We start from the raw sequence: 27,519 nt of genomic DNA on the forward strand, positions 1-27,519 counted from the left end.
GGGCACTCCGATATTTCCAAGTCTCTAAAAACATTTTTTTCATATCCTTTGTTTTTACATTTATTTCGGGGAAGTTTAATTCGAAAAATTGACGGTATCTGTACATTACATAATTGTGGAAGCACAATAAATGAATAATAAATAAATAAAAAGAAAATAAAAGTGTTTAGGAAACGAGATTTTTTAATCATCCACAAATATTATTGCAAAATATCTATTATTTCTCATGTTATTTTGAATCACCATGGTATTCATATTTTTCAATAATGTAAAATATGTCATTCAACAATGTATTTTACAATAAGAAGATCGCTCAGAACTTCTATCAATGAAAAAGCAATTTCATTACTAGATCAGATGAAAAAAATTTGGAAAGAAGATCCCTCACAAGTTCCACCAGTGTGGTTAGATTTCTTGAGGCTAAATCCTCAAGTTGTTGGTAAAAAGGTTGAACAGCTTGCAGTAGCAGATGTATCGAAAGCTGATGTATGTTTCTAAGCAGTAACTGTAATACGATGAGTATATTTTTTCATTTCATTATATTCCTTTATGTAAAAGATGACATTTCTTTTGTTGTTGTTTGGTGTTATCTCAAGAAAATCATCATTGAGGGTTAATCCCAGAAATTTTGGGAACCCTTTAATGTAAGGGTACATAAACATCTCACAAGTAATGGGTTCTGGCCAAGGTTGTTATGCTGCTAAGATAAAAGTTCCGCTTCCCTTACAAAACTCTGCCCGATCTTGTGCAATGTTATCTGTTTCAAGGGAGCACAGTGCTCTCAAAAGGTTCCAGTGCCACTGGCTGGCCACAGCAGTTAAAACGCGATTATTAAAAATATAACACAGATTTTTTTAATATTTCCTTCTTTTAAATGTTTCAAACTAAATAAATTCAAAATTAACGAATGTTTATACATTAAAAAACAACAAAATACTATCATCTTCTAATTAAAATAATTATTACTTTATTTATTCAATTTATTTTGAGAATAAATTTGTTGCCCTTTGAGGAAGCTAGATTTTCTGGTTAAATACCTCTTCCAAGGAGGGCACCATATTCTTTAAAATAACTATGTTTTTCATTGATTTGTCGATCTTCAGATCCTGCCAAAAAGGGTCCATAATATACCAACTTCCAACTCTGAACTGGAAGCCTGCTCCAAATTCCTTCTAAGATGATTTACCGTCAACTTAGACTTTCAGCTGTGTCTACTCCCTCATTTCCACAGTCAAGAGTGTGTTTTTCTGTAATAAATGGAACGCTCCATGCTCCATGGCTCTCTGGACTATTCTTAACAATTTTCTTAGACAGAGTCCATGCCTGAATTCAGAAGTTTTAGACAGGAGAACACTCTTGATAACAACCTTGGCTTTTGAATTTAATTATTGAACACATTCAAGAGCTTAACGAGCATGGTTGTGTGATAATATAGTTTAAGATCTATAGGTCTAGTTCATCTTAGGGTGAGTAGAAAAATGTAATGCACGAACCCGTTAATTTGTACAGCAAATAACATCTTTCTAATTTAAATAGTTATAGGAAACAATCTGTCCCAGTAAAAAGTCTAGATTACCCTAATCACTTTTTATTTTGTTAGTTTTTTGCTGCATTGGAGACAGATTTCTCCAATTATGGTTAATTAAATCTCGTGGTTCGATAGTCGGCAGTCTCACGGTTTTTCTTTCTCAAAGAAAGTTTAAGACACCCACCTTTTTCTGTTAGCTTATAACATGGCGATATAACATGTAGTAAGGGGGCAGAATTGGAGTATCGGTGAGCTGACCGTGAAATTTGAACTAAATTTTTGTATAGATTAGACCTCAATTCTGTAAAATTTACATATTTTGCCTAGTGAATTATAAAGAAAAAAAAGGTGACCTTATCATTGGATTGAGATATTTTATTGGATTTTACTAATAAATACTTCCGACAGGAAATAAGGACATAAATGTGCAGTTGGCTTGTAATCACACAATTACAGATAGAACCTAAATCCGAAATCAGTTACAGCCCTACATATTTCTATCACAAGTGTAATATTGTTGCTGGATTTAGAAGTAAATCATACCCCTCGCTGAGAAACATCCGATTCTGCTATTAATTCAATGAGGAATTGGCAGAGTTGGTAATCCTAATCCAAAAATACTTTTCAACAATTCCACAGATATACCATTTCTCCTGGGAGAATCTTTTAGAGTACTCAAGACATTATTGCTTATCTCTACTATACCTTACCGAAAAAGTGCAAGGTGGTAAGAAAAGTAATTTTTCTTAATAGGTAGTATGGAATTTTAAGAAAAGCCTGTTGTCTTTGCGAGCCGTTCATTGAATTTCGGTTTTAATTCTATAATTATTACTATATTTATTTTCATACCTTACAAAGACTAAATTTCGGGCTTAGGATATCGGGCAGCCACTTTCGTTAAGAATAGTTTGACTGTTAAGAGGCATAATTGATCTTTGTGACGCGTTGCCAGGCGTCAAAGCAAAATTATATTGATAACTAAAGTGTAGTATAATGTTGCAGGCCATACATGAGCTATTCGTTACTGATCAAATGCAAATGCATCGAATAATTAGTTTATATCAAATAAGAGGTCATCTAATGGCTGCTGTTGATCCTTTGGAAATAAAAAGGAGATCATTTGTTAAAAATAATGCTAGACTTCCAGAAGAGCTCCAATCATTAGCAAGAACAATGCCGTTAGATAAAGACCAAATGATATTTTTAACTGCAAACACATTTATTGGCAGTAAGTTTTACCATATTTTTAGAAACTGAATTTCTTATTTGATCGGATTATTTTTATAAGCGTTGTAATTAAAGGCGAGACTGAGCGTCCTCTGGATGAATTATTGATAAGTAAAAAACTATGTTGTCTTGTGTAATAACTATGTTATAAAATTTACTGTTGTTTTATTCCACGCTTTGACTGGATTAAAAAAGGTCAATTTGAATTTTACAATTATTATAATTTTGACTAAATATTTATTTGTTCTTTAATATTATCTTTAAGATCTTCTATGATATTAGATTATGTGTAATGTTAACATCAGCTTTTTTATAGGAGAATAATCATAGCGAGTTAGTTACTTACGCACATAACAGATAGCAAGCGCTTGTGCTAAATGTATCTACTGAACTAATACTTGATTTGAAAACTAACTGTAGCCAAGTTGCAATTGGTCTTTTTATTCTCCAATAACGCGTGCTGACTCGTTTAGTCTGGGTTCTTGTCTTGAGTTAAGTTTGACGATGTGCTAAGCAGTGATCACCTATACGTTCCTGCACGTAGCACTGAAGTTTCTCGGTTCGCAATTAACTATACCTTCATAATTCTCTCAGCCCTTACTTCAGTTTTCTGTCCAACCTCAAAACTTCCACCTTCTCCACTTAACCCACCACACACGACATACAGGCTTGATTAACAGGCATTTAATTCCTTCCTTCCTTCTATAAACTTTGCAATTCTCTAATAGGTAGTTCTTACCATCTCTCACAGGCGCCGAGACGGTAGCCGTCCACGACACCTAATTGGTAGTTGGACGTTAAGCCATTGAAAAACTAGCCATCACTCTACTTTACTTTTTTTACCTTCTCTCTCTGATCGCCCTGTCATTCTGCACTAAATTTTTCTTTGTTCAAAGTATCGTTTTGCAAGAATAATTTTGTGTTTCATACTTATATTTTTTTGGATAATTCGTGCAGCTACCGAAGGAAACTTGGACTTGTTCAGAATGAAATAAATTATATTTATCTATTGTAGTTTAATATTTGTTAAAAATACTACAATAATAATTAAACTTCGTTGTTTAAAAATTTGTATTTGGTGATCTATGTATCTATTATTTAAAATAAAATTAAATAAATCTTTCAGTTGTCCCTTGGATTAAAAACTTTGCTAATAATAATTGAAACATGCTGTTTCCGATCTCAAACATTTTATGCTAAAATTTAATTCAGATCAATGCGCGAAAACATGCCGCTAACATAGTTGCCGCATGGAGTTTCAAAATCCAGGGAAGTGTAAGTCAACATACTACACATCAGAAATTACTTTTTTTCCTTGACTGCCTTTGCAATCAGATGTTTCAATTACTAGCAATTGCTCACAGCAGGTAATGTTCTCGCTAAGTTCCTCTTACTCATTGTCTGGTACTACAAACGGTACTTTTGGCAAAAAAAGATTTGGAGAGACCGACAGTGGGCACTAGAAAAGGCACTGGTAAACCAATGATTTAAATTGTGGACGCGTTTTACAGTCTGACACTGAAGAACAAATGTTGCCCATTGGCAGCACCTGAGCAACATAATTGGCCGCTGGACGTTATAAAATAATTATTTTACCCATAAACTAAAATGTTTTATTCATAAACCTCAATATTGAAAAGTATAAAAATATTTTTTAAGGTCAGAATCAAAAAATATTAACAGTTAATGAAATCATCAAGAGATTAAATAATTCTTACTGTAATACAATTGGTGTTGAATACATGTATATACCTTCAGTCGATATTTGCCAATGGATAAGGAAACAAATTGAAGATCCCAATCAAGTTCAGCGAATGCAATCAACTTCGGTCAAAAAAATGATTTTAGAAAGTCTGATAAGAATTACTCGTTTTCAAGAATTTTTAAAAAATACTTTATTGGTAAAAAGAGAAGCACTAATAGAAGGATGTGAAATGTTGATTCCTGCTCTGCAAGTTATGATAGATATCGCTTCGGCCCAAGGTGCTCAAACGTTTGTATTAGGTAATTAAATTTCAGTCCTAAGTCAACATTACTATAATTTACTTTCATCAAAGTTAATTATCATTTATAAAAGAAACATACATTCTTGTTTATAAAGAAAGTGAGAGAGAGAAAAATAAAAAAACTGACTCAGAGCTTAAATATAATGTTAAAGCAACATCTGCGAGAGGTGATCACAGCTGAACGGCTGGCAATAATTGCATAAAATTTAGCGTAAGTGTGTGTGAGATAAAAATTTATATTATTATATTTATTGTGGGTTCAAAGTAGTGTGTTGAAGTAGAATTTCGTCGAGCCTTACACTCAGAAGTTAAATTAGAAGCGATACATAAATCGCAACCACCCAAAATTATTGTTGCTGAAACTAGAAAAAAATAAAAAAGTAATTTGCAACTAACGCTTTAATATTAATTTAACAATTGACGATTTAAATTATTCAAAGCTGTGTGGCACAGTTTTCAAAACTTTGGTTCACCCTAAAAAAAATAAGTATGAGGCTAAATATATTTATTGAAGTGTATTATAAGGTTAAATGTCATAAATAACGTTAACGATACGACGCCTAATTTCAATTTCTTATTTCTTAGTTTATAAATGAAATAAGAACTTACAGACATGTGTCTGTAGGTTTACCAACAGACCAGAGGGACACCTATTTGGCTAACTTATCAACTTTCTCATTTTCCTTTAACACCTAGATGACCCTTGCTAGAAAGAAACTTCTTCCTATCAATTATTGACATAAAATTAGAAAATGACAGTTATTTTAGCTCTTTCACTGCAATTTTGTTGCTTAAGAATTTCAGTAGAGATTGTTTTCAATTTATGTTCCATTCAAAACTATAATTATTGATTTTACTATGAATATAACTTACACTATTAGTGCTGTAGTCAGGTCTATAAAAAAAAAGATTGAGTTAAGTTAAGAAGAAATTTTCGATTGAAAGATGATGAAGTCTAAATACAGGTTGTATCCACAACGCTTTCATTTGCCTTTATTAAGGCAGGTTTTGTCAAGAGGTTGTGATCAGCAAGCGAGAAGACTTTATTTTGAGATCCACGTGTAATACTTTATTTGTTGGGAAAAAGTAAATAGTACAATATGAGCATTCCGACCCTCTCCACTACCACCTAATTTGCTAGGTAATGTAGAAAAAATAGACATTAATTTATTTTATCGGCATTGGCAAGCTAGTTTTTTAAATATTTTTTTCCGAATTTTGGTTCAAGACAAAAGTCAACCATCCCTATACATAGGTACTTATTTAACCAATCTGGGAGATCACTTTTGCAATTCGAAATAAGGTGTGTTACTATATTTAAGAAGTTTTTAAGATCTCTGTTTCAAATCAACACTGAATCCTCTTTATGGCCTCATACAAAAAATAAAATAACATAGTAAATGCAGTACTAATCTCCAAGCACTTCCACATATTGTTAACTGTATAAACTGATTCAATTTACTCAGTAATTAAATTAAATTTAATAAACATATTATTACAGGAATGAACACTAATAGAGCACGCCTTAACATATTGGCCAATGCATTTCGAAAACCATTGAATCACTTGTTTGTTCCATTTACTAAATTTGGACTACCTGACGATGCTAAAAATTATTTTGGCAGCTACATTAAAAAGGTTTCTTCCGCCGAAGCTCTGCCTACTGAATTCTTTGTAATTGCAAACACTCCAGAATATGTTGAATGTGCAGAACTAATTGTCGCTGGTAGGACCAAAGCAGAACAAGTGTTTTCAGAGGAAGATGCTAAAGTAATTCATATCATGTTAAATCTTATATTTTAGTTTCTTTCTTGCGTTTTAGTCAACCTCTTAATAGCAATGGTGACTCACAAGACAGGCTGAATATCTTACCAAAGATGTAATATTTATAAGTAGTAGCTCAGGAAATTTATTTGGGATTGGAATCTGTCTGACTTCAATCATAGAAGTGACAGTAATTAAATCCTACTCACTTGGCATATCATCCCAAGCAGAATAGTTTTTATCTCCATCGAAGCAAATTGTGTAATTTAGTTGAAATAATATTATATTACAAGCTTACAGCTTTTTTAAATACTCTTTTTAATTAGATGTAAAATTGATTTAACAAATACTATTCTTTGGATTATTTAGATTTGGCCAATTGCTGTTCACACAGATGCGATTACTAATGGGCAAGGAACACTGTTCGAAACAATGAGACTCTCAAGACAGTCTGATTATTACACAAAAGGTGTAATACATATAGTACTAACAGATCATGTAAGTCTTATATTTTAATTTATAAAAGAAGGTTCTCGTTAATGAGAAAAGAATTCACAAAGCACATTTATCCTATCTAACTTTATAATTAGTTACGTGGAACCATTAAACTCTAAATAACTGTAGGTTACCCTCTGCATTCGTCGACCATCTACACGTTTGGTAACTCTCTGCTCAACCTAGCCCATTCAATTGTTGACCAGCGCTCCTCTTACACAATACCTGATAATCCCTGACAATGATTACTAAAATTGCCCATGTTTTCACAGAAATTATGGCAACAGGACAGGAGATGCAGCAATATGAAATGTGAAGGAAATGTAAAGCTCCGATACTTTATCACCTCATATCTCCTTCATAAATACAGACAGAAACAGAAATGGGCAAAATTGTAATCAATTAAATTCCAATTGAACTAAAACAAAACTTAATTTTAATCATGACCAAAATTAGTTGATTGAATAAAATAAACTTTTAATTTAATTGGAATTTAATCAATAAAAAATTTTAATTATAAAAAACAATATACTTTTTTTTAAAAAAATTATTTAGTTATTTACAATCTGCATAAATATATACAACAAGTAAATTAGAAGGTGGATGAGATATATTGGTGCATGAAGAGCAGGAGTTTATTCGTTAACGTTTTGAGTATAGTTAAATCAAATTCTTTGCACACAATATCCACCTTAAAAGAAACCAAATTCTGTGTATATATGTTAATACTAAAAAATGAGATAGAAAAAAATGAAACTAGAATTCTTCGATCAGCTAAAAGTACTGCTGACATTATTGCACTTCTTGTACGATTTAACTATTTTAGCGTTAACATACTATTAACATAAATTATCTCAATGTGGTTTCAGACTGCTGTACCTGCATATGATGAAAATGCAAACTGTTGTTATTATGCAACTGATGTGGCGAGAGCAGTAATGGCTCCTGTTTTTCATGTAAACAGTCGAGACCCAGAAGCTGTCGCATATGCCATGAAAGTAGCAACCGAGTATCGTATTAAATTTGAATCGTAAATATTGCTTTATTTTCATTATGCAGTAATTATAATGATGGAACTAATAAATAAAAACAAATAAAATGGAAACAGGGGGTTTTGTACATTTTTATATTAATTTATTTTCTCTTATGCAAATTAATGTACAAATCAACGAAATAGGAGATGGCCTTTTTCACTCAAAAATAATTATACTTCATTATTCTTCAACTTCAACGAAAAAACTATTATAAGTTAGTTGCCAGTTGTGAGAAAATCGAAAACCAAAGTAATGAAGTACAAATTATCCAAAGAAAAGTGCAATCAAGAAAAATAAATCATTCGGCAAAGGTATAGATAGCTATTTCAACTGGCTATCAATATTAATTATAATGCGTTGACCATAAACCAGAAATGTTCTTTTATATAAATCAGTACCACAGCAACAACTCTATGTAACATATTTAATTTTTTACAGAGAGCAAATGAAAATTTTTTTTCGCGGTTTTTGTCTTACTTGTAAGCCCACGGGAGTTATTTTGCTTAAATCTTTGGTGGATAATAAGTAACATAGTAGCATGTTAACAGATGGTTGTATAATAAAAAAAATAATTTTGTATTAGAAACATTAGAAAAAGAAATTTTGAAAAAAAACGGACTTAGGGTTGCATACCTCCGAGGTACTGATATATCAATCTCTTACAATCAATATCTTTGATTAATGGCCAAATCAAAGCCTTCTTATAACTGTGTCAGTCTCTTGACGTGCAACAGCACAGCAACAACAAAAGAAAGTGAAGGATTTCCTTGCAAGACGAAATCCAAGCGGATAATTGTCGGAGATTTCATTTGTGAGACTCGAGCAGTTCCAACATTTTTTCTTTCTTCTTCCTTCCAAAATCTTTCTTTTATTTACATGTTGTTACATTCATTGGTTGTTTTGTAAGAGTCTGTAATCTTTCAGTTTTCGGCGGTGTCGTCATTCAATCAATAATAATCCTGGCAGTGTTGTAATCAGTCCGCGATGTTGGCCTCCTTCAGAAGTGTCTTCTTCCTAAACATCAATTTTGCTTTCAGAAAATAATGCTAATGGTATGCTTGGTGCTTAAACATACCTCAAGTAGCATGCAGAAAAAGCATTTTATAACGCTACGCAATTCGCTTTTCCAGTTTTTAACGTTAAAACAAAATTAGTTTTTACTAGTGATTCAGCGATGACGATTAATTGTCCATGCCAAACAGGGGTTGAGTTGGCAGAGGAAGATGGCCAAACCTGTTACGGAACGATCGCAGGGACTCTGCGTATTGATTATATTCTCATTACTTAATATCAGACTTAGTCTTTAGCTTCTGAAGCATAAAAAATAACTAAAAATTGGAAGCCGATCATATATTATCTATAAAAAATACAAAAATTTATTTGGGTTAGATTTTGCTTGAGCCTAACAATTTGTAATTTTGGTTGATTTACATATTTTTGTTGATATTCTCACCATTTTTACATAAACAAGCTAAATTGTTGACAGGCGGGAACGTAGCAGTAATATATTATCTTTATAATTTTATATAACTTATAAATAAACAGCGAAAAAGTACACAGAATATTAATTTACAATAATATTGCAGGGATGTGGTAATCGATCTAATAATTTTTCGAAAACATTTTTCTTCCCAAGAACAAATTCCTACATTTTTAGAAAGAAGAGTATCTAAAATGGTTCCATTGATAGAGACCTACAGCAAAAAACTTATAGATGAAAAGGTAAGTTATGATGGAATATATACAAAATTTGATTATGATTACATCGCGCAGTTGTTGAAGTCGAAATTGAAAAATAATAATTATTACTTAAAAAAAGTTTTCATTTAGAACTGAAATTATTGCAAACATTAAATAAAGTATTGGAAGGGTTTCACTAGATTCTTTAAATGTTGAAGACGCATTAATAATTGTTGGATCAAAATCTAATTGATTTATAATTTTTTATAAATTTGTGACTTGCTTAATATTATTTCAGATAATTACCAAATATGAAGTTGTGGATCAGATTCAAAAATTTGAAAATTTTTTTGAATTCAATGTTGCCAAAGCTGCCAGAACAAGTTTTGATAAAGAGGAATGGTTAGATACTCCTTGGAAGAGATTTTTTGAGGTAAATGATGCTCATAGATACTATGAACTACGAACCAATGAAAATAATAGTTCGAGGCCGAAATATAATGATGCGATTGTCAGTAAGACTGTTGTAAGATCCTTAACTAACAACTAGTAAAACAAAATTCTGAATGGGGAAGAAAGAAAATCAATATTTTTAAGTTGTGCAGTTTAAGCAACATTTCATTTTAAAAAATTACTATGAGAGAAAATAGTCAAAGTTTCTGTTTTCTAGGAAAAGTTGCAGTTCGAAATTCCATCAACAGGCATTATTAAGTCATTTTTCTCTCAATTAATGGAAAAATTTGTGAAATATCCGCTTGATATAAATGTTCATCCTGACATTCTACGTGAAGTTAATGAAAGAATTTCAATGATGCAACAGGACCAACTTACTTGGAATGGTGCTGAGTTTTTAGTTTTTAGTTCATTATTGGAGGTAAAAATAAGTTTTCAATATTTTAACATACGTGTAGGGGACAGAAATGTAATATAATTAATAAGACTTGGGAATAAGATAATTGTAATTTAATAAGAATATTGTATAAAATTAAAATTGCCGTGTCAGTGCAATTATTTTGCGAGAAGGCAGGCTGTGTTACCAGTCATCTCAACTCTGCGAGGGCACGCCCACACCCTGGCTTTAGGAGTTACAATTAAAGTCCTGGTTAATGCTGTACAAGTGATTTAAGTTAAACTACATACCCATACATACTACCCACAATTTGATAATTAATTATGAAAATTATAACTACAATACCTACTAACTACTAATATAAAATAAAATCAATAAAATAGAACACTAAAAAAATAAAGCTACCATACTCGTAAATCATTAATAGTGAAAATATCTTTACAAAACTTAACTAAAGGAGGCTCTTCACCGCCGCTAGCCAGCCTGCCGGGACCCAGAGAATGGCAACCTCAAAGACAATTAGATTTGTTGGGCTCACCCACAACTGCTACCACTTTGCAGCTCTTGCATGCCCTCGCCAAATTTAAGATGCCTGTGACCAAATAATTGCAATAACACTTCAATTTTAGTTTTATACAATGTTCTTATTAAATACCAATTATCTTATTCCTAACTCTTTTTAATTACATTACATCTCTGTCCCTTACATACTATTTAACATGCCAATACCAAATGAGCAAGTGAATAAAACATATTATTATAAGTTTTTAGAGAGAATCGCCAAAAACCAAGAAAAATATTTGTATTAATTGTAGTAGAAATTCCAAAAAGTCTGACTCGAATCTTGATGAACAGAGGATTTATTTTGTAATTTAAGTGGCGCAGACAACTAAAAACCTCTCGTTTCGTGATTCTACTTTTTCAATTACTCTACCATTTTATTATTATTAGACAAATAGAGGTTAACAAAAAATTATTCTTAATAAAACAGCTTTTTAGATTAATTGTTTCTTTTAATCTGGACAATACAGTCTGTTCTGGACAGTACAGAACGCCACTTTACAAATTTGGTTGACCAAGTCAAATGAGGAAGTATGTAGAAAAGAATACATTAGGCATTCTGGAAGGTAAACTAGTTTAACCAACATAATGCAGAGGATTATAATACATATGTACTTGTGAACACAGCCGGTGCAACTTGTCAGGAGTCAGGAAGGGCTAGCAAAAGGTAGTAGAGTAGGAAGTTGCTATAAGAAGTTTGCTTCAAGAATGTGTTGGGAAAGTTGCAGTTACTGAAATTAGAATAATGACCAGCGTGATTACATACAATGTCTACAGCTTTTCGAAGTTATAGACCATCTAATTAGGACCTCTTACATCAGGCAGAAATGAGATGAAGTTATTCGTATTATGAAGCTCATCGAGATTCCTATTGAATATTCATGAACTGCAAGGTTTAATCAAAGAGAAATATTTAATTAAAATCAATTTGATGTCTTAGGAAATTTCTAAATTCCATTTTAGAATTACTTCGTTTGTTTTGTTTTATTGTATTGCTGCTGAGCAGATAAGTTTAGAGTTGTATACATTTAAATCTGTTTTATAAGCGTCAGGGTGTTATGGGATAGTTTTTTAAAAAAAGTTATACCTTAATCATCAACTTTTTTATTACATTGAACAAGCTTTGTTTTAATCTTAATTATTTTTATTCTTTGTATTTTTCAACTATTTATTAGAAGGACAACTGTTATATTTTGAACTATATGTTAGGGTTTTTTTTCCTATTTAGAAAATTTATTATATCACCTCGAGAAATAATTTTATTTAATCTATTTTATTATCTATCAGTCACGAACGCAATAATTATACCTAAAATATTTTCAAATGATGCCTTTTCTATTTATTTCATTTCAAATGATTTTTTGTTTTGCTTTATTTCATTTAGTTTGCGCTGATTAAATTTTTTCTGTTTGTTATTTTTTAATCAGAATTTTTCAAAGTTTATTTAATTGAGTCGCATCTAACAATTTTTTTTTTTAATTGCCTTTTATTTCTTGTGTCTTGATTTCTATTTTAATAAAGACTAATTAAAATTGTACAAATTAGTAATTTGCTAAAGAAATCACTTATTTGAGTTTTTTAATTTTGTAAAGGAAGGAATACATGTAAGATTAGTAGGTGATGAAATAGATGGAGGGTCTTACAAAAATAGACATTATGAACTCAAAGCCATTGATGAAGAACGATCAAGAAATCCTTTAAAATCCATTTTTAAAGATCATGCCAATTTCACCGTGACAAATACAATATCTGCAGAAGTAAGTAATTTATTAAAAACAATTTTGGTAGAAGTCTCTTAGAACTAACTAGATGTTCTCTCCCCGTTTAAGTAGATTCTGTTTTAGTTTATATTCATCATTTTACGAGGGTCGTTTGAAAAGTCCGTGCAAAAATAAAAACTACTTAATTTTTTGGGGTAAACCTTTTTTATTTTTCAACATAGTCTCCTTTTAGGCTTATACATTTCGTCCGACGCTGCTCTAGTTTGTTGATCCCTTCCGAATAATAGGATTTGTCCAAGTCTGAAAAATAGCCATTCGTTTCTGCAATCACCTCCTCGTTTGAATAAAATCTTTTTCCCGCCAGCCATTTCTTCATATTGGGGAACAAATAGTAGTCCGAGGGTGCCAAGTCTGGAGAATAGGGGGGATGTGAAACGAGTTGGAACCCTATTTCCATTAATTTTGCGACCACAACTGCTGAGGTGTGAGCTGGTGCGTTGTCGTGATGGAAAAGGACTTTTTTGTGGGCGATGAATAATAACCTGTAATAGTTTTACCCTTTTCCAGATAGTCGATGAGGATTATTCCTTGCGAATCCCAAAAGACAGTCGCCATAATCTTTCCGGCCGAAGGAAAGGTCTTCGCCTTTTTTTGGCGCAGATTCCCCCTTGGTAACCCATTGTTTAGATTGTTCTTTGGTCTCAGGAGTGTAGTGATGTACCCATATTTCAGCCACAGTGACGAAACGACGCTTAAAGTCCTGCGGATTCTTCTAGAACAGCTGCAAACCGTCCTTGCAACACTTCACACGATTTCGTTTTTGGTCAAGCGTGAGCAATCGCGGCACCCATCTTGCGGATAGCTTTGTCATGTCCAAATGTTGATGCAAAATATTATGTACCCGTTCATTCGAGATGCCCACAGCACTAGCAATCTCACGCACCTTCACTCTTCTGTCATCCATCACCATATCATGGATTTTATCAATGATTTCTGGAGTAGTAACCTCAACAGGGCGTCCAGAACGTTCAGCGTCACTTGTGCCCATATGGCCACTCCGAAAATTTTGAAACCACTTATAAACTATTCTAATCGAAGGTGCACAGTCACCATAATGTTTATCAAGCTTCTCTTTAGTCTCCTGAGGCGTTTTGCCTTTCATAAAGTAGTGTTTAATCAACACACAAAATTCTTTTTCGTCCATTTTTTGAAAATCACTCGACTTCCTCGATTCAAACGAATGCCAAACACAAAGAAATAGGCCGATCTGGCTGAAACTTGGTGTGTGTTCTTCCAAGAGATGCTACTAACTAAACATAACCTCGATACGCGCCAGTAGTGCTATCTCTCTGACTTTGCACGGACTTTTCAAACGACCCTCGTAAGTCAGGTAATTAACCTTTGCTTCCTTATTGGTTGGTGCCTTGGTAGGTACGTAGAAGGTAGAGCCCTCCATAGTCATTAAACATCGGCAAAGAAGTCTACATCAGGAACTGAAAATTCTTCCTAAATCCAGACTTCTTTTAAATGATTCAACCATCTTACAATCTTGTTGTCTTTATGCTGCTTCAATGATCCCACAGCAGAAAAACAAGTTACATCTTCATACCCTATTGATATCATTATATTACTAAGATAGGAAAACCACTGCTTCTTAAGTGAATGATAGTACTTAAAAAAATTCAAATAGATACTATTTTGGAGTTCATCTCTAGACACTGCTAACACTTATAGCCATCAATTCCAATATCACAACGCTGGTATCTTTACACTTGTAAATCTAACAAAATAAAGCAGTGTTACACGCAAAAAACAATAAACATTTTCGAATGTAACTTGTAGGAGATTGTTGTGTTGACAATTAGGGATTAGGTTCATACAACTTCAATATCTTAATTTATCCATAATTAATTATCTTAATTAATCTTCATTTATCCTTACTATATTCATACAAATATTGTTTAACATTGAAATGATTGAGTTTTTAATTGGGTTCGAATTTGTCTTTAGACACAAGATTTTTCGCTGATTGCTAAAGACCTTCGATTTGATTTAATAATTAATAAAAGAAATGTACAATAATGTATGTTTGCTTCCCCTTCGTCTACAAAACTACGTAATCGGTAGTTGAACGAAAAGCCCGTCTGAAAAAATAGGCATTACTTTACTTCATCCATACAAATACTTATGTACAAAATATAACGAAATTTATGCAAACAAGCTATCTGATGATAAAATTAGTCACTCACCAAATATTAACATGATTTTATTTTTGAAAACTCAAATGGGATGTCGCCAGCTAGCTGTTTTAGGTTTTGAAACTGGTTTTGCGCAAACAAATCCAAAGGCATTAGTTATATGGCAGTCTCACAAAGAAGATCGTACAAACGTGGCTCAATTCATAATTGATGTCTTTCTGGCAGCAGGAGAATCGATGTGGTCACGTCAATGTGGCATTGTTTGTCTTCTCCCACATGGATTGGAAGGTAAAGTAGGTTTCCACAATACAAATAAAGTCAGACGACTTACATAAGTGTAAAACCTTTGATAGTATGCTAAGCTCTAACTTCAAGTCTTTTCGCTTGAGTCAACTTCCACCACCCTTAGGAGGAGAATGAGAGAAGGAGGCGGAGTGGTCAGATTATAACAAGTGTGAATTTATAGACATATAAATCTTCAAAAACCGTTACATTTGTGGCCTTAATGAATTGCATTCGAAACTGTAAAATAGGTTAAGAATAATTTCATCGCAATATGAATTTTCCATTCAATTTATGTAGTGCGTTTTACATGATAAAGAACTGTTGATATGATGAATTTGTTTGGTTAATATTTTGCTGCTGATCCTGTAATTCAATGCTATAAGATAAAAGATATTTTAAACCATAACATATTCTGTTACAGGTGAAGGAGATGAATGTTCTAGTGCCCGACCCAAGAGATTCTTACAGTTGTGTAGTGACGATGAAATGGCACCTGAAAAAAATATGGGTGTTCAATTAAATAAATGCAATTGGATTGTTGCAAATGTTTCAACGCCCGCAAATTATTTTCACATATTGAGAAGGCAGGTTAAATTAAACTTTAGAAAGCCGTTAATCTTGTTTTTTCCCAAAAAACTTTTCGCCAGCAAGATGACATCTTCACTAGAAGAAGTGCTTGGTAACACTAAGTAAGTACCGTATCCTATGGTACAATTTTTCTCTTATAAGCGCACTTTCATTATATTGAAGTTACAGGATAATAATAACTTGCATTTCATAATTAATTATTGGTTGCTTTAGTGAATTATTAGTAACTTTCATTGCTAGAGTACTTGAAAAACAATTATATTATTTCTGTAACTCATAATAATTTGTGTAATTGTGCAGATTTAAAGTTTATATTCCTGATATGGAGCGTCAAAATTTTGAAGAAGTCTCAAAGGTTTTGCTATGCACTGGAAGAGTTTATTATGATCTTTACGAATATAGAAGATTTAACGATCAAACAAAACAAATTGCCATATGTCGGTTGGAACAAATAAGTCCTTTTCCCTACAGCGATTTGGAAAATGATCTTTACAATTATAAACATGCTTCCGTATATTGGGTACAAGAAGAGCATCAAAATCATGGATGGTGGTCTTACATTAGACCACGGCTTTCTACAATCTTGAAGATAATGTATAAAAAGGAATGTGACTACATTGGAAGACCATTTTCACCTTTCCACGCTACAAATGACTATAATGAACATTTAAGAGAAAAAGAAGCATTTCTAAGAGAAGCTATGAAATTATAATTTTTCACAATGCTTTTCCCTTCCTTAATTGACTTCACTGATTAGTACCTTTAAATAAAAGGTTTAGAATATTATTATTGTTTAATATGAAATGTACAAATCAAGCGCTAATTATATAAAGTATTCTTGGTTTCTTAAAAATCATCAAAATACACGGAAAAGTTAACTAATCATATTTTTCATTACTGCATTAAAAAAGCGATATTTTGCAATTAATGATTCGGTGAAAGTTTCGAAACTGAGCTTCCTGATATAGCAACAGGCGATCGCAGTGAGTTATCAATGTCTTTAAAACAGAATTACATGCTTAACGCATGCTTTCTTTTGTTTTTTATTTTATATGATTTTCTCAAAATTATAGAAATATTAATTTAGTTAGAATTAAAGATCTATAAAATTAATTTTAACAGTTATTTTTTGGAAATCTGGTTTTTATTCATTTCATTATATTTTTGGCTTTCAAGCAAATTTTTTGATATCGAAAGCAACAAATGTTTGGATAAGACTTTTTTTATTTTATTCCAAATCTATTCTATTGGATAATTATAGAAGTTTTTTACAAACTTTAGAATGCTTAAATTTAGAATAAGATGACTTCTTAAATAATACTTTATAAAAAAACAAACAAATATTAATATATATTAATCTTTTGCCACCACATATACATTTTAATTCTTAGTCTCAAAACGTTTCAATTTTTTTACCAAATTGAATTGTAACATTAGACTTTGGGTGGTTAAGATAAGGGTCCTTTTTTCCCAGTGAAGAAGTACGTTGGAGAATTCATGAGATAACTATTAGGTTGGGAAACTTCGGTTTACTGATAATTCTAGCTTTCAGAATATTTTGATATAAATTGAGAAATTGTAAAAATGAATTATAATGCCAGAGTATTTATTTTCTGGATATTTTAAGAACTGAAATAAATAATTTTGTCACCTGTTGTTGCTAAAGTCAAGAACTGAAATAGACAATTTTGTCACCTGTTGTTGCTAAAGTTTGACTTTAAGAGATAAAATTATTTCAACCAATTTTAATTATTTTAAATTGTGGAAGTAAATGAACAAAAAATAAAAGTAATAATCTTTATATTTACAATTCATGCAAACATCCATATATACATCAATTAGAACATTAACTGTATTTATTTTAATGACATAATATATAAAATTATATACAAATAGATGTAGATTTTTTTTTTTTAATTACCAACTGCTTAAATAACAAATTTTAGCAAAATTAAATACAAATACAATTAATCTTCTATATATGCAACTACGTTAACATTTACAAGACTGGCCTTTTATTAACTGCTCATAATTTACATTACGAGCTTTTTTTTCCCAAATATTTATTTTGAGGAACATACAGACATACTATTATGAAACATTTGAAAACATGAGCAATGAAAATGAATTTAATATAAAAAGAAAATGAAAAATACTTGGGAGAGAGTTTAAATACCGAAAAAAAAAATAAATAAACAAACAAAAAACACAAATAAGTGATGTTTTAAAAATGGAATAATAAAATTTAAACTAATTTGCTTCCTCAAAATTAGATGCTACAAATAAAATTTAAAAGACTGGCGAATTATGAGATCCATTTAGACTTATTTACTTTCTCTTACCGCTAATAAGCAGGTAAAAAGTATCATCAACTTTTATTTTTTAAATTTAATTTGTAACACCATGTGATATATACATAAAAATATATTAAATTTAATTTGTGTTCAATAAGAGTGAAGAGTAGTGAATTTATTTACACTGTTTTCTAATTAAAAAATCCGATTTTAAGATGCAATTACATTTTTATTGACTAGAAAATAATAAACGTGGCACTATACAAAAATATATACATATTCACTTTTTATTTATTTTTATAAATTTTATATTAATGAAATTTAACAAAATATTTTTACATCCTAAACGAAAATAGGTACCTTTTAAAACAAATTTTTAAAAAAGTAAAAAGTTTTATCACGAATTATACAGTCGACAAAATGTTACAATGATTTTATCCGTACAACAAATCGAAATTCAGTCAATTATAAATTTACATTTTTATAACAAAATATACAAGTCATTTTACTTAAATTAAACTAAAGAGACGGATAATATTCATAAGATTTTTTTCCCCCCTTCGAAAAACAAAATATTTTCTATTATTTTTTTCTCTGAAATATTTTTATCTGTCAACCAATCTTTTTGTTACTCCTATCTTTACGGTACAAAATTAATTTGACATCAAATTCTCTTTAGCACAGAGGCTTTATACAATACTGTTTTTTTTTTTAATTGGCCACGAAAAGTAGTGAGAGATTTTTGCTTAAAAAGTTAGATCAAAATTACCTCAGCTTGAATTACTTGTTAAATAGGATCTTAAAATTATGAGTTACTACTTGGTAGAAAGAACGTAAACTGACATTTTTTGTAAAATATTTGGCCGTTTTTTACCCTACATAAGCTGGGTTCGTATTATATTGATTCAAAAAAATTCCGAGATTTTTTCCAACTTCACAGAGAAAATGAAATAATATCACACAATTCAAAGATCAATGGATACTTCCAGTTTTGATTTGAAATAATCCAATGAATTTTAGAGCGTAGAATGCTTGATACTTATGTTAAGGTGCACTCAGTAAGATGCACAATAACGTGACATATAATTAAATAAAATTATATGTTGTTTTCCTACGTTCACTCAATTACTTTTAAGCAGCCACTACTGCTTTTCAATTTCAAGAGTGGTTGGCAGATATAGAAAATTACCTTTTAATAAAAAGCTGGAATTAAAATATATCTTATAAATAGTTTAAATGACTCTTTTCTTTAATGTTGTAAATTTTTTTAAAAAAATTACTTTTTATACCATTGTAACATTTCTTCTTTTTCTTTCACTGCTATTAACTGAACTCATTGAACCTTGTAAACTAGGTGTATATAATGGAGGATTTGGCTGATATGTCATAAATTGATTTGGCGGAGGGAGATGTCCACCAGCTGGCCCATAAATTTCTTGTTGATAGTTTGGCAACGGTGGTACCGGCGGGGGATAATATTGTGAATAATCTTCCACTTGGCCATACGGGCTCTGTCTGCGTTCATGTTCATGTAACAATTGTGAAGCTGTCCACGACTGATATGGGCTCAAGGTTTTCTCTCTTACAAGAGTATTGTTTCTATTTTCATATTCATTAATCACTGTTAAATTTCCATTACCGTAATTTCCAGGACCAGAAAGATTACCATTCGGCATTACACCTTCATATGGAGTCATACTGTATCTTTTATTTGGATCATCTTCAACGCGCACTTCATATTGCGGTAAAGAAGGTACATTTGTTGAACTTGTATTTACTTCGTAGTTTGGTGTTGTTGGTGTCTGATGATTGATATTATTACCATTTTCTGTAGGAACTATAGAAACGTTAAGAGGTTTCTCTGGATGATTCGCCTGTGTGTCCTTTTTAGCTCTCTTACGAAAACAAAAATAACAGTAGATAATAATGGCAATGATTAAGAGCAATATTCCTATTAATACTGGTAGTATAAATTCAAGATTAAGTTCAAAGGTTTCGGCCAAATTTGGTACCGCGCTTTCTTCTTGTTGTGGTGGCCAAATTGGATAAGCAGTAGATGTGGAAGTGATGACTGGCGGAGGTGGCGGAGGAGATGGCACGTTCACCCTAACCCAGTTAGAGATTGGTCCAGGTTTTCCTTGTTCACTTTGATCGGTGAATCCTCTTATAGCAAAATAAAGTGTCTGATCTAATAGTGAAGGATTTTTAGTGAAATCTAAAGTGAATGTAGTCTCAGAGCCAGGTGTCAAGGGGAAAGGTGAAGAACCATGGACCCATGGGAATGCTGAATTGAAACCATCCAATATATCTCCAATACTGTTTGCATATTTCAATTCATATTTTACAACAGATTTACCGCCCATATCTGGAGCTGTCCAAATAAGTCTTGCTTTTAAATCTGCTGGCAAAATTACTGCATGTAAATCACCAACTCTGCCAGAAACTGAATCTGTTTTTTCAATATGAAGAGTTACTGGAGGAAGTACTCTTTGGAATGGTGAAAGTGGTTCTACAGTAGGTGCTGGCATACTGCTTCCACAGCATGGTACATCTGTAACATGATAAAAATAAATGCCTTATTAATACTTAGAACTTTGTTTTTTGGTTTGTTTGTCTTTTTAAGTACCTTAAGATAAAACAGAGTAGAACTCTACTAGGACCATCTTTATTTAAAAGATATTAACCTAGTATTTAATTTTATACAAGCAATTAATTCAGTAAAGGATAGAAAAGGGCGATTAAATTTATTGAACGAAACATAGAACATTTATCTTGAGAATTATAATGCAATTCTTTTTTAATTTTAAACGATGTAAATAGTAATATTAACAATACTACTGTTTTACAGTTTTGTCTTATTTATTCTAATTTAACTGTACGGTCGTTGTAGAAACTATTCATTTAATCTCTTAGTACCTTTATTAATGGTATATAAACCATAAAGTTAAGACGCTAACCAAATGTAACCAAAGATGTTTATGCGTAAAAAAAAGATTCTTACGGTTCTTTTTTTTTTTAAAAAAATAAATAAGTTGTAGTTACTAGTGCAGCCATTTTATGACAAGCTCTCTGAGATATGACAGAAATGAATTGGAAGAGAGTTCCGAAAAGAAACACTTAGCGAACACTTAATCATAAAGAAAGATGGTGGATGACATCACAGTACTACCGTCAGTAGTGGAGAAATAGTGATTCTAGCTATCTGAACGAAAAGTTACCTTACTAATAGAACCACATCGTTGTAAAAAAAACGAGGAAAACCCGTATAAGTCAGTAAAGATCAATAAATGCTAATTTACATACCTGTAACAAGTGGCCCTTCATATGTATGTCCATGCTGCCAAGTGTAAGCTGTGTTTCCATTATCGCTGACCGTAACTTCAAAAGTGTATTCCCCAGTTCCTCCCATGCATGCACTGAAGTATCTTGAATATATACCATCTCCTTTCATTAAGTCAGGATCTAAAACATTAACAATTCAATGAAGTAAGAGTAAATGTTAAACGTAGTTCTGTAATTGAAATCAAGATTATTATTAACGTTCATGGAATTTCGCTAAAACTCTCTTAGCTAGATAATTAAGACTTGATTAAAATATTTTATTAATTAAGCGAGAATGAAGGTTAATTTACCTCCACTTCCTGTGTCCATAAGTTCAAATCTTTCCCGATGTACTGATCCATTAATACCGATCTTTGTAACGGTCACTTCAACTTTTGCCGCCAATACTGGGTATTCACCTCTTTTTACCTGGAAAGAAATGAAATAATTGTTTTTTTTTTACTTTGTATGCTAATTTAGTCTTTAGCTAATTTTGTCGGTGATAAAATTAAATTCAATAATAACCTCAGCGTAGAGAATGAGATCATCAAATGATTTACTAGTAAAAAGTCTAGCATTTACTACTGGTGCACTACTATATCTTGGAGTAGCCATTACTTGGACAAAATGTGGTTGAGGTGAACCAGGAAATCGTTCTATGGTATAAGTCCAAGTACCTGTCTGTAAACATAATAAAACATAAATACAGTCATTTACCTATAATTTTGGAACAGATCAAAAATATAAATCGTCTACCAATCAAAACTTACTTCATTTATATTAGCTGGAATGTTTAAAAGTTTTAACGATAATAATGCATCAGATCTTGTTGAATATATTCGATGTGATGGGCTCATCAAACTAATACTTCGAATCAATGGATTTTCTGTATTATGAGTTAATACAGTAAACTTGGCTGGTTCACCTAAGGAGTCATCCAGGACAAAACTACCAACAACTGAGGTTTGTCCATTATCGATTATTTCCTTCCGATGTATCTGTAAATTAAATTCATTGCTGATTACTGTACTAAAATGATGTGTTTGAAGTATCTGAATACTCATTATAAAGTACTCCAACAAAGTTGTGTTTAAACAGTTATTTATGCCCTTAATATAATATACAGCTTTGTTCATCTTTTTTTTGATTCATTAATTATTGATGCCGATGTTTTTGCCGAAACTTTTGATCTAGAGGTCATCTTCAGATTTTATTCTTAACACTGATTATTTGTTTTACATGATGAACATCAAAGGTCGGAGTGCCTGTTTAAGTTTAGGCCTGAAGAGAAAAATGTAACAATGTAAAACAAATTATTGGTTAATAAGCATAAGCCCTAAATAACCTAGTCCCAAGGTCAAAAGCTTGGCAAAAAAAAAAAAAAAAAAAAAAAAAAAAAAAAAAAAAAAAAAAATCTAAATGAAATAATAATAATAGTAACTGAAATTGGCGACAATCTTTCATCCTTTGACTTAATAATAATGTTTGTAGGGCGTGCTTTACAGGCACTTTTTGGGATACAACAAGGGAAGGTAGCAAAGAAAAGAATATTTAAATACCAACTGCAATGGTTGGCTGGTTTCCGAAAAGTTCAAAATAAAAAAAGCATTCTTTTATGCCCGAGGTAACTAACTTGCATTGTAACAACGGCCAAACGTCTAATTTATTTATCAGCGAAAGAATGTTTGATTTAGAACTGTACAGATCCAAGAAAAAAGTCATTCGCCGTTGAAATAACAAAAGTCATAATTTTAAAAACGACGATTTTTGGAAATATCAAGTTGCGGTCATCAATAAAAACAACTTTTTTGCTTTATACTATTTCGGTAATTTTTACTACCTTCTTCAGGGTCTGTACATAAGGAATATTACACTAATATAGATAAAATTGAAGACCAAAAAAATAAAATCGTTTTTACTGTTACAATTGTCAGAGGTAATTAACTTTTAATACACCTACCTCAATTGGAAGATCTGATTTGTCGCCTTGATAAAAAGCTCTTTGTATTTCCCACATGACATTAGTAAGTTTAAAATAAGTTGAAATATAAGACGTTGCCATATTATATTTTGTTTCCATAACAGTGTATTTAACACCATCAGTTTCTTCAGCTAACCAATCTAAAGATCTTGGTCTAACTTGTGACGGATATGTTATAGATGCAATACGTATGTGAGCTTTATTCAGTTTTGGTATTAATTCAGTAAGTTCTGGCACATGTTCCATTGTACCAGGCGCAATTATCACAATTACTGAACTAGCTGGACCGTTCATTTGCGAACGATCGTGTAAAAGCTGTAAATAAAAATTTTGTTATAAGCGAAATATGTGAATAAATATGAAAATCTAATAGTTTAAAAAAAGATTATACGAACTTTATAGGCCATGTTGATTCCACAAGACAAACATGCAGCTCTAGAATCTCCAGGTGTATAAGGAACATTCGAGGCTAGTAAATCTCTAGCTGCAGTCGTGTGTAAAGGAGTTAATTTTTGAAGAAGCGTTGCTGATGTTTCATTTGCACTTACTAATGCAACTTCAATTTCGCCTTGCAGCTGAACAACAACCCATTTTCTAATTGCTAATCTTAAATAAGACCATGATTCCTAAAATGGAAAATATAAAAAAATTAGGTACAGAAAAACTACAGAGATTACACTAGGATTAATTGTGAATGCTACAACACTGTTACAATGAATAACAGTGATTACAATAACAAAACAAATAACCAAACCAAAAGGGCTAACATAAATGTATTAATTAGGTGATCAATTTTATAAGGGTTGTTTTATACAGTAAAGTAATTGCCTATTTTTTCAGGCGGGCTTAACGTCCAACTACCGATTAGGTGTTGTGGACAGGGACGGATGCTTAAGTTTACTGTAAACAATTTTTTCTTACAAATAAAAAGTAGTTATATGCAGGATTCAAACTGGGGATCTCCCACTCAAAAAGCCACGCTCCAACTACTAAACCAACACCCGCTAAGGTTTTTCTTAAGCAATATATAATATAATCACAAATCAGTATCGTGCTTGTACGAATAATTAGTAACAGTAAGTTTTATCTTTTACATACCCTGATAATCATGTCCTTTGTATCTTCGATAACAATTACGTATCTTGTTAAACTTTCTCTTTTATAAATTACGGTAGGCGTAGTATTAATCGGTTCGTTAGTCATAAATGAACTGAAATGTATAAAACATTGTAATAAAAAAAAAACAAAAAACAAAAATGAAGTTTCATTTTACTTAAATAAATAAACTTAAATAAAAAAAACAAAAACATACATACCCATTGGTAAAATCTGGATGCTGATTAATTATCTGCATAACACTTTTCCGTTGGCAAAGATTATTGTGTTTAGTTGGTGCAAATCTATCATGGCTGGATGCATCACAGAATTTATCAACTTTATGAGAATTTGTAAAAAGTAATGATGTTTGAGCTTCTGGATTCACTAATGCGCTGATATTTAAAGATCCACTTGCGCACATACTGTAATTAGAAAATTATTAGAAAAATCATATAGCTAAAATTGACAAATTTTCAATGAATTTTTAATTATTGCAAGGCTGAGTTAGACTTCAATCAACTTCTAGGTTTTTCAAAGCAATGAAATCAAAATAATTTTTGCAAATATCACTTTCCCTGTATTTTAAAATATTAGGCAAAATTCAAAATATGGTATACAGATGCAATAGTTTTGATTTTTGCAAAAGTTAGTAACAGAAAATTACTAAGATTACCTTTTTAAATAAACACGAAACTATTATCTTTTCTTTTTATTGGAACTTTGATAAATCTAAAGAAGAAACATTTACATTACGATAAATATCTTTTTATTTATTTTTGCAACTTTCGTTTTTGGTTAAATCATGAGGGAATCAACAAAGAAAAGAAGTTCGGAAATTTTTATACAAGGTTAACCCTGTGAGATTTCACAATATTCAACTTGCACTTTACCCAAGTTATTATTGAAAGTGACATGTTTTGAATTACATTTTTTCTCATAACCACATTTCAGACTTTAATTTTATTTACGCATATCTTGCCTTAAAACTGGAAGTTTTAATTAAAGTCAGTAATATTGACAAGATAATTTTTGTAATAACATCTATTATAAGAGGAAAAGTTTATAAAATATTTTTAGTTTTGTTAAAAAAAAATACAAAGAAAAGTTTCATGATACACATTTCTACACGATCATAGAAAACTAATTTATTTTTTACTTTATCAGGATTATGTTCATTTAAACTTGCTCTACATTCAGTAGACTGCCATCTATTGATTATTCTACCTACTTAGCATAACAAAGTAATTAAAAATAAATTAAACTCTGGATCTTAAAAATGTGGCTTTAAAGGAAACAATTTTTTTACTTTAAAATGCATTTTAATTAGAAAAAGTATCTCCACTTACCCTCTTTCGGCTATTAGTTTATCTGAGCAACCATTTACTTGAATTTCTTCAGTTAAATCTGAATAATAACATGAAGGATAAACTGGATCGTCAAAGTAGCCAATTTCATCAAAAACTCCGTACCTATATTTTGCCCATTCTCTTGCTAAACTTTTACCTGTTAAGTGCAAAATGTATATTTAATTATTCATTGCTATAAAAATAGTATATTCTACGCATAAAGTTTGTAAAGCTTTATAAAGTAATTTAAATATTAGTGAGGATCAATATGTTAATTTGTTAAAAATGTGATTTAAAAGAAGCTGATGTATTAACTTCAAACTACTGTTCTAGCTGATCGAATTTTAAAATGGTTCGTTTTACTGCTACTAGATGGTGCAGCCGTTACTTTTAGACGCAGTACAAGGATAAAACGGTGTTTCCCCAATCTCAGGTGTATTTTGTTTTGTTAGGTCGAAATTAATAATGATTTTTAGAGCGATTTTTTCAAAAACGGAAGTAATTGGATAATGAACAGTAGTTAACAAAATATTTTTTTTATAAACTCCCTGCTATCAAGAAATGAACTGGATACTATTCAGTAAAATCATCTCTATTATGATTGCAACAACTTGCTGGATTTCATAGTGGTCTTTAAAACTGAAACTACAGCTCCCAGCATTTTTTTTTTGGAATATTTTTACTCTCGCATCATCCCTTCCAAAATGGGCAAAAATTGAATCAATTTAATCAATAAAAACTTGATTAAAACTTAAAATAGTCTAGGGCAGTGATGGCGAACCTATGACCCGCACAAGCTTTTTTACTGACCCACAATTGCTAGGCAACCATTTGTTTGTTTACGCGGGTTGATTTAGATTTTCTAATTGTGTGGATAATTTATATTCTATCTGTATTTTATATTTTATCTGACACAAAAGCAATTTAAACCTTTATAACCTTTAGTTTGATCATTACTGTTCTAAAACGCAAATGACGACAAATGCTTTTGAAGTATTTGAAATAAAGCAAAAGTGTTTACAAAATATCAAATAAAATGTATAATTTTACTCATATTTTGTTTGTTAAAAAAAAATCGACAACCCAAAGCAAATAACCATATTTAGATTTTTCTTCAGATAAAACACACTTTTGTAAGGTTTTGTTCAGTTATGTTTGTAAAAAAAGACTTCCATAGCACTTGTTTCGTCCCGTTTTAACCGTTAAGCCAACTGAATTTTAAAGATATTTAGTTTTGAAAATATTCAGTTTAAAATTTTTAAACTTAACTCTTGTGCAAATGGGCATTAGTGACCTAAGAGCTAGTACTAAAAAAAAATATGAACAAAATGTGACCCACGTCTCAAAAAGGTTCGCCATCCCTGGTCTAGGATAATCACGCCCCGTCAAACCGATTCAATGTTGGTCAAAATGTATTAACAATGGTGCTTCAATAGCTTTCATTTATTTTTCTAAATCTTTTATTATTTTCTCATATTTTAATAACATTTTGTTGTTATTTTAGAAATAATGTTAATCTTACATAGATATTGAGAAAAAAAT

At 31.1% G+C, this 27,519-nt stretch overlaps 2 protein-coding genes across 4 annotated transcripts in view; one reads left to right on the forward strand and one right to left on the reverse strand.

Annotated features, from left to right (window-relative positions):
* Positions 1–238: 238 nt before the first annotated feature.
* Positions 239–16,723, forward strand: LOC141457223 (2-oxoglutarate dehydrogenase complex component E1-like). 2 transcript variants are annotated; one of them, XM_074133892.1, is made up of 13 exons: positions 239–486; positions 2,531–2,756; positions 4,415–4,738; positions 6,263–6,531; positions 6,895–7,023; positions 7,890–8,050; positions 9,641–9,776; positions 10,033–10,167; positions 10,405–10,608; positions 12,738–12,902; positions 15,166–15,352; positions 15,771–16,038; positions 16,238–16,723. In XM_074133892.1, exons 1-13 carry the CDS (start codon positions 289–291, stop codon positions 16,647–16,649), a joined length of 2,814 nt encoding a protein of 937 aa, XP_073989993.1. In that variant the 5' UTR covers positions 239–288; the 3' UTR covers positions 16,650–16,723. The 2 variants fall into 2 exon arrangements, with proteins under 2 accessions (XP_073989993.1, XP_073989991.1); XM_074133890.1 differs by having other exon boundaries at positions 240–486; positions 4,415–4,759.
* Positions 16,724–17,720: 997 nt separating this feature from the next.
* LOC141457222 (calcium-activated chloride channel regulator 1-like) overlaps positions 17,721–27,519 on the reverse strand; it is a 177,117-nt gene continuing 167,318 nt past the window's right edge. For both annotated transcript variants that reach the window (XM_074133888.1, XM_074133889.1), the window contains exons 3-12: positions 25,978–26,134; positions 24,850–25,053; positions 24,632–24,743; positions 23,929–24,159; positions 23,513–23,848; positions 22,323–22,550; positions 22,078–22,233; positions 21,864–21,981; positions 21,535–21,693; positions 17,721–20,782 (exon numbers count right to left, since the gene is read on the reverse strand). In XM_074133888.1, coding sequence (XP_073989989.1) covers positions 19,515–20,782; positions 21,535–21,693; positions 21,864–21,981; positions 22,078–22,233; positions 22,323–22,550; positions 23,513–23,848; positions 23,929–24,159; positions 24,632–24,743; positions 24,850–25,053; positions 25,978–26,134 — 2,969 coding nt within the window. In that variant the 3' untranslated portion in view covers positions 17,721–19,514. The remainder of the gene's footprint in view (positions 20,783–21,534; positions 21,694–21,863; positions 21,982–22,077; positions 22,234–22,322; positions 22,551–23,512; positions 23,849–23,928; positions 24,160–24,631; positions 24,744–24,849; positions 25,054–25,977; positions 26,135–27,519) is intronic.

Source organism: Rhodnius prolixus, unplaced genomic scaffold (genome assembly GCF_049639745.1).
Source record: "Rhodnius prolixus isolate KJV_2025 unplaced genomic scaffold, Rpr scaffold_10, whole genome shotgun sequence".
Taxonomy (NCBI): domain Eukaryota; kingdom Metazoa; phylum Arthropoda; class Insecta; order Hemiptera; family Reduviidae; genus Rhodnius; species Rhodnius prolixus.